At 56.1% G+C, this 8,101-nt stretch overlaps 1 protein-coding gene across 2 annotated transcripts in view; it reads right to left on the bottom strand.

Moving 5' to 3' along the window:
• Positions 1–8,101, bottom strand: part of CLCN7 (Cl-/H+ antiporter 7) — a 23,923-nt gene that overhangs the window by 9,685 nt on the left and 6,137 nt on the right. The window contains exons 2-9 of one of the 2 annotated variants that reach the window (XM_007453580.1): positions 6,297–6,368; positions 3,090–3,161; positions 2,930–2,995; positions 2,407–2,539; positions 2,065–2,174; positions 1,339–1,419; positions 398–460; positions 203–286 (exon numbers count right to left, since the gene is read on the bottom strand). In XM_007453580.1, coding sequence (XP_007453642.1) covers positions 203–286; positions 398–460; positions 1,339–1,419; positions 2,065–2,174; positions 2,407–2,539; positions 2,930–2,995; positions 3,090–3,161; positions 6,297–6,368 — 681 coding nt within the window. The remainder of the gene's footprint in view (positions 1–202; positions 287–397; positions 461–1,338; positions 1,420–2,064; positions 2,175–2,406; positions 2,540–2,929; positions 2,996–3,089; positions 3,162–6,296; positions 6,369–8,101) is intronic. The other variant, XM_007453581.1, reaches the window with a different exon arrangement.

Raw genomic sequence — 8,101 nt, 5'->3', positions numbered from 1 at the left:
ACCTCTCTAGGCCATGCATGCCTGCGAGCTTACAGCTACAGGTCATTTCCTTGCAGAAACGCACACTCACCCAGAGCACCAAGGCAACAGGATGCCCCCATGGACAGGATGCTAGGGACCCTCAGAGGTGAAGGGAAGGAGGCTGCAGAGGAGGCAGGGGCCCGGCCCTAGGGGTATGGACGTGGGTGCAGGGAAGACCCACCTTGAAATCCCGCTTCAGTGACGTGGACCTCCCCTGGGAGACCCCAGCAGCAATCACGGAGCCTGAATGGATCATTGGTCCCTCCTGGAAGGCACAAATGGCTGCGTTCAGATGGGCACGGCTCCGGGGGGACACACCGGCCCCAAGCCCCGCGGGTGCAGAGGGACTCAGGCAGGGGCAGCTGCACTCTGTTACCTTCCCCACAGCCAGTCCCCCAACCACAGACAGGATCACGCCGGACACTTTGATCACCAGGGTCTGGAACACAAAGGAAATTGCACCAAGTCTGATAAAAGGCCACACGTGGTCCAAGAACCTGAGTGACAAACTGCACACGGGAAGGGACCTGATCATGTGAGCCCTCGGCAGGCATGAGCACCAAAGAGGGGTCCAGCACCCACGGCGGGCGTCCTGGGGGAGGGGGAGCTGGCAGCTGATGCTCTCCTGACGCCCATCTCTTCAGCCCTTCTGTCCCAGGCGGTCATGTACACATACAAGACACGCAAACAGCAGCTGTCGCTCCGTCCTCGGGCTCCGGGCTCCAGGCTCCTGCACCCGCACCTACCTCGGGCCCTGCCCTCCTGCTGCAGGGCACGGAGCACAGGCACCCCCCCATCCTGTCCGCTCCCCGGAGTACCTCCTCCCCAGACAGAGCAGGAGAGATGCTGCCAGCAAACCCAAGACCAAGGCACACCAGCTGCACACCCAGAAATGATCACGGGAGGAAAACTGACCTCCCAACCCCCTTGGAATCAGTGTGTTACCCAGAAGATCACGTACAATGAGATTGAGGAAAATTCTGAAAAACAGGAAAAAACTCACCACTCAACACAGCTACTCTCATTCTGAAATACTAACCACCATATGGAACTTAAAATGTCTACGTGGTTGCAATCGTGACAGATGTACCTTCAAGTATTTTTGCGTCATTCAGAATGTACGACAGTTTTACCATTTTCCAAAGAAAGTTCACATAAAACCTGCCAGCACACCCACACGCAGGCTCGTCAGCAGCAAACAGCACGGGTCTGGGCGAGTTTTGGAGGCGGAGGTGGACAAACGACACACTTCTCACCCAGCAAGGAAGCCCCCTGGGCTAAGCCCTGAGCTCCCGGCGGGGCTGCCTCGTGTCTCACCTTGAGCCGGACCACGTGGGGGATCTTCACCCCGTTGAGGAAGCACTTGATCTGGGGGATCCCGCTGCCAGCAGCGACCGGCTGGAAGGAGGGGCGCCAGCACTGAGTCCGCAGGCCGAGTGAGCCGCCACTGCCGCCGCCACCGCCACCAGGCCCAGGAAGACGCGCCACGCAGTGCCCAGGTAGCCCAGGGTAGGGGCTTCTTGCCTCTCCCCACTGATACACAGAGCAACCACCGAGGGGAGGAAACGCCTCGGGCATGAGAGGGCTCAGTGTCCCCGAGGCAGGCGGGGGTGCCCAGGATGATGGGAGGCCCACGTCACAAACCCACTGAGAGGCCAGCACTGTCGCACCCTCTGGGGGACACTGCACTGCACCCCAGACGGAAGCTCCTGGATGCTGCCCCTTCTTCCTTCCAACGCCCCGAGGGAAAAGCAAAGGGGCACAGGAAGGAAGGGTGCCCAGGAGCGTCTGACCCCTCGGGTGGGTCCCTCCACCTGGACCCCTGGGCTGGGCGATGCCTCTGCTCCCTGCTGCGTGAAGTGGGCGAGGGAGTGTGCGGGTGGATGGGCACGGCCGCCAGGGCCAGGGTTGGAAGGCCCAGGTGGGCTTCGTTTTGGCTGAACTGCCTGATGCCTAGCAAGGACTCCACTGCAGTCTAGCCAGTGAGTCTCACTGGAAGATGCTGTGGGGGGCAGGGTGGGAGCGGTGGAGGGGCCTACCTACCTCTATGAAGGCGACGATCACAGAGCCCAGGAGCACAAAGGCCACATTGAGCGAGGCCCACAGCAGGAGGGAGAAGGACAGCCCGCCCCGCGCCGTGAACTTGTCAATGTCTGGGCTCGTCAAGGACCACGCGGGGTGGTGTCACCCAGGCGCCACTCCCCAGTGGGCTGCACTCTGGACTTTGGGACCTGAAGCACTTACTGGGCATCTCAGGGTCACCACACAGCCTGACCCCCAGACATGCAGCCCCCGCCCAGTCACGTCCCCCGGCCGATGGCATAACACGGGTGGGGGCTCCTCCTGTGGACCCGCTGGCTCTGGGCAACCACAGACAAAGGATACTGTCCTTGACGACCCTGTACTTGAGGCCGGCCAGCTTCTCCACCACGATGTCAATGAAGCAGGCCACGAGGCCCGTGAGGATCCCGATCATGGCACAGATGACCCAGCGCTTGATCTCCACAGTCCGGAAGGCCTGCAGCAGCGGGCATGAAGGGGGGCGCTGTCACAGGAGGGTGCGGAGGCGGGACGTCCCGTCGTGGCCTGCTCTGGTGACTGCCACCACGCACAGGGCTGCCCTCAGGACCCTGAGTCCCAGGAAGAGCAGCCCCACCGACATCTCAGAGGCTGTGGAGCACTGGTGGGACAGAACTCCCCAACCCGGTCGTAACTGGATGCTGACGCTCTAGCCGCCACAGCCGACACCCCTAAGAACAGCTTCCTCAGTGGTAATGATGTGACACCCGCACGGGTCTCCGTGCCGGGCAGTGGCCAGTGCTCACTCCGGGACACCAGCTGGAGCCAAGAGGGGAGGGAGGTGGTGGGGACACCGTGGCCATGAGGCCCAGCTGCCCGCCAGACTCACTGTGTGATTGATGCGCCGCTCCTCCTCCAGGAACAGCTGGTTCTCACTGTTGTCATAGTCCAAGCTCTGCGGACCGGGCAGTAGACACACTGGTAACTGACCCCAGCTCGCAGGCTCAGGTCGGCCACCGTGGGAGAGGGCAGGGAGCAGGGGGGCCCACCTCATACTTGAGGGACAGAAGCTTCTCGTTGTGCGGGATCTCCCTGGGGAAGGGGTGAAGGGGGTCCACGTCCTGTGGGAGGAAGAGGCAGAGCTTGACAACCCAGCATATGTAAGAACGAAGCAGAACGAGGAAGGGGCCATGCTCACTCGTCCCGCAGGGCAGGGACTCTCCTGAGCCCAAAGCTAGACAAGCACAAGGCAGGAACTGGCAGACACAGACCCTCCACAGGACACCAGCAGGCCAGGTCCACAACACCGCGGCCAGGCAGGTTTATCCCAGGAACACAAGGTGAGTTGACCCCCAGAAAGCAATTAGTGTGGTGGGTTGACCCCCAAAAAGCAATTAGTGTAAGATGTCTGTGGTCCACGTCCAGGTTCTGGCACCAGCCTCTGACCCACCCCCTTGGCATCTCTGGGTGACGAGTGTGTCTGGGCTGGGGCTGGAAGACCATCACTGATTAGCGGGCTGGAGACACAAGCAGCTCATCTCTAACGGCCAAGGACTGAATTAATCCTGCCTGTGTAATGCAGCCTCCACACAAACCCCAAATGGAGGGGTTCAGGGAGAATCCAGCTGGTGAATGTGGAGGTGCTGGGAAGGTGGCTCCTAGGGAGAGCATGGGGGCTCTGCACCCCGCACCCCTTCCCACACCTTCCCGGGGCATCTCTCCCACCTGGCTGTTCTCAAATCATGTCCTTTATGATAAATCAGTAACATAAGCAAAGTGTTCCCTGAGTTCTGCAAGCCATTCTGGCAAGTTATGGAACCAGAGGAGGGGGCGTGGGAACCCCGATTTACAGCTGGTCAGTCAGAAGCACAGGTGACAGCCTGGACTTGTCACTGGCATCTGAGGTCGGGGGGTCTCGTGGGACTGAGCCCTCAGCCTGTGGGTCTGCACAGATGCCGGGAAGTTAGGGTCAGAACAAACTGACCTGCAGGACACTCAGGTGGTGTCTGGACAATCAGAGGGTGAGTCGGTATGAAAGTAAAAACAGTTTAATACTGTTCCAATAGAATAAATGACCAAGTCCACATGAAATGAACACCTCAGTAGTCACAAAAAGCATCTGACAAAACAACGCTTCGTGATAAAAACACTCAATAAACCAGGAATAAAGGGAACTTCCTCAACCTGATCAAGACACCTATAAAAAACCCACAGGTGGGCTTCCCTGGTGGCGCAGTGGTTGAGAGTCCGCCTGCCGATGCAGGGGACGCGGGTTCATGCCCCGGTCCGGGAAGATCCCCCGTGCCGCGGAGCGGCTGGGCCTATGAGCCATGGCCGCCGAGCCTGTGCGTCCGGAGCCTGTGCTCTCACAACAGTGAGAGGCCCGTGTACCGCAAAAAAAAACAAAAACCCACAGGTAACTTCATGCTCAGTGGTGAAAGACTGAAGCTCTTCCTCTGAGATCAAGAACAAGACGAGGATGCCTGCTCTGGCATTTCTACTCAGCACTGTCCTGGAGGTTCTAACCAGCAGGGCAATTAGGCAAGAGAGAAAAGTGAAAGGCATCCAGATTAGAAAGGAAGTGAAACTCTTCTTTGCAGATGACATGGTCTTATGTGTAAAAAATCCCCAAAAGTACACTAAAAACAATTAGTATTAATAACACATTTAGTAAGACCGAAGAATATAAGATCAGTATACAAAATCAAACGCATTTCTACGCAATTGCAATGAACGATCCAAAATGAAATTGAGAAAACTCTATTTACAATAGCATAAAAAGATACAGAAAATAAACTTATTCCTAAAATACGTTTAACAAAAGTGTAAGACTTGTACGCCACGAGTTGCAACACATTGTTGAAAAAAACTGAAGATGTTAATAAATGGAAAGCTATACTGTGGCTCGGGACATTTGATGTTAAGAGTCAATGCCACCTCTAAGTTCCAGCTGGCGTTTCTGAAGAAACTGACAAACTGAGCCTAAATCCCACATGGAGATACACAAGGGATCTCAAAAGGCCAAAACCTCCTTGAGAAAGAAAAACGATGTAGGATGATTCAAACTTCCTACTTTTGAAACTTACTACAAAGCTAGTCATTAGCAGAGTGTGGCTCAGGCGCAAGGACAGACAGAGAGCCCAGAAACAAATCCGTAATGCAGACCCAATGCAGCCAAAAATAAATAAATAAATATTTTAAAAGTGAACCCCCCCCCCACAAAAACTGACCTTCAACAATGGTGCTGAGACAATTCAACAGGGAAATAGTAGAAAGAGTAGTTTTCTCAAGAAATGGTGCTGGGAAAACTGAGCATCCATATGCAAAAGAATAAATTTGGACCCTTATCTTATACCATGTACAAAATTAGTGAAAAACAGATCAAAGATCTAAACTATAGAATTCTTATAAGAAAAGACGAGCAAATCTTTGTAACCTTGGCTTAGGTGATGGTTTCTTAGACATGACACCCAAAGCACAAGCAACAGAAAACAGATCAAATGGACTTCATCAAAATTAAAAGCTTTTGTGCTTCCAAGGACACTGGCAAAAGTGAGACCACCTATGGACCAAGCGGAAGTTTTTGCAAATCCTGTAACTGATGAGCAACTTGTGTTTAAAGTATATGAAGACCTCTTACAGCTTCATTATAAAAACACAACCTGATTAAGAAACATGCACGGGGTCTGAAGAGAGTTTCTCCAGAAGACACACAGTACCAGCAGCCTCAGGGAAATGCAAGTCGGAACCATGAGCCACCTCCAAGGAGGAAGTCAAGTGCAAGTCTAGGGGAGGGGGTTTCAGGAAATGCTCCCCTGGCAGCTGCTGGACAGTTTGACCCCAGCACAGGGGCAGGAGAAGTGGACATCACCCATGTCCAAGGGCCCACCACCCCAAGACGCCCTCCTGCAGGCCCCACACCTGCCCACGGCACCTGCCCCTCAGCCTGCACACAGCAGCTAGCTCAACGGTCCTGGCCTGACATGTACTCCCCAACCTCTGCTCATCGGGCAGCCTCAGGGGACAGGGCCCCGCAGAGCAGCCTTCCCTGGTCGCCCAGACTCTGCGGACCCCACTGTCTGCACGTCACTCTGTCCCCATGCTCTGCACAGAACCGCCACTGTCTGCCATTCTCTTGTTCAGGTTTTCCGTCTGCCCTCTGCTAGGCTGTGGCTCCACAAGAGCAGGCCTGACTTTCCCAGGAAGGGGCCTGGCATGAGCAGGAGCTCCAAAAATGGGAAAGGACAACCACTCACAGGGTCCAGAAGCTCATCATCCAGTTCCACGTTGCTCATCTGTCCGATCCGGAAAAATGCTGAATGGGGTGACTAGAAGCAGAAGAGAAATCATAGGCCGCTTAGCTATGGGGCTGGGCTGCACTGTGCACTACCCCATCGCCTGGCCCTGCACTGTGCACTACCCCATCGCCTGGCCCTGCCTGTGGAGCACAGAGCCACACCTGCCGTGTGGGTCCAGCAGGGCCAGTGCTGGACCCCAGGCCCATCCCCATGACCCACAGCCTGTCACTGAGGAGCCCAACCTCCAGATGGGAAGCCCCACCCTCCCCTGTTCTACAGTGTCCTCCTGGCTACCCTCCTTCCCTGGCCTGGAAAACCCTGGTGATTGAGGGCCCCTCCTCCAGGAGCCTTTCTATCCCCCCACCTCCAAACCCCATCTTTCTCTGTTCAGCCCCATCATGACACTGAGTGGCTACCAGGTAGGGACCCGTCACAGGCCTCCAGGCAGGCCCCCCAGATATATGCCCCTTTCCGGGGCAGGACCTTTCTGAAGCGGCGCTAAACTCCTGGGCACAGCGGCAGGTCAACCACAGAGGACGGACACCCTGGCACATGACTGCCCTCACGCCCACTGCCAGGCATGGTGGAGGCCAGGGCTAGGGAACAAAACACAGGCTGCTCACAGATGCATTTCAGAGAAACAAGTCACGCTGCAGGACACAAACACTGTGTGGAACATACGGCACAAAAACACAACCCGGGGCTTCCCTGGTGGCGCAGTGGTTGAGAGTCCGCCTGCCGATGTAGGGGACGTGGGTTCATGCCCCAGTCCAGGAAGATCCCACATGCCGCGGAGCGGCTGGGCCCGTAAGCCATGGCCGCTGAGCCTGCGCGTCCGGAGCCCGTGCTCCGCAACGGGAGAGGCCACAACAGTGAGAGGCCCGCGTACCGCAAAACAAAAAACAAAAAAAAAACCACAACCCGGTGCTCCTCTGAAATGCAGCCGGGTGCCCTGCTCTGCCTCTCCTCTGGCGGAAACCACGAAGCAGTGCAGGAACAAGGACCACAGAGCCTGCCATGCCAGAGCCCTGAGCACACAGTGACTCCAGCACAGAAAGTTTAATTCAGCAGCACTAGCCCTACTGCTACTGGTGGTTACCAGGGGGTAGGGGGGACGAGGGGGCTTTGGGGACACTGGTGACTCCACTGGGGGATGTCGAGCCTCCTGGGGCTGCTGTGCCCAATCACACAGCCTAGGCGTCTGAAAAACAAGAAACGTGTTCTCTCCAAGCTCTTGAGCCACAAGTCCAAACTTGAGGTGTCAACAGGGAGGGCCCCCTCTCAGGGTCGTGTGGAGGATCTTCCAGCCTCTGATGGATGCCAGCAATCCTTAGTGTTCATTCCCTGGCTTGTGGCCACATCACTCCAACCTCTGCTCCGTTGCCACCGGCCTCGTGTGTGCGTGTATACAGGCAAACGTGTCTCTCCTCTCCCATGAGGACACCAGCCTGACCACATCGTAACTTGACCACAGCTGCAAAGGTCTCAGACACGGGTTCCAGGTTAGGGGTGGAGACATTCCGGGGGGCACTGCGCACCCCACGACAGGTGGTAACTTGTCAGGTGTGTTCACTAGACCATCATCCTGCTCCACTATGTGACTGCACTTTTCTCTATGTATATAAGACAAACGTCGGTACAATGGGTGGGTGAGGAGAGAAATATAGCCGTTTTCTTTCTTAAAAACAATCGACAATGCCCCCAAACTGCTGAATCTGATGAGAAAGGCAGGGCGGGCCCTCCAACTCCAAGCATGGGCAGGA

The sequence above is a fragment of the Lipotes vexillifer genome, unplaced genomic scaffold (genome assembly GCF_000442215.2).
Source record: "Lipotes vexillifer unplaced genomic scaffold, Lipotes_vexillifer_v1.1 scaffold914, whole genome shotgun sequence".
NCBI classification, from domain to species: Eukaryota; Metazoa; Chordata; class Mammalia; order Artiodactyla; family Lipotidae; genus Lipotes; species Lipotes vexillifer.
Note: the sequence above shows the minus strand (reverse complement) of the source record. Positions and strands in the feature narration are given on the sequence as shown.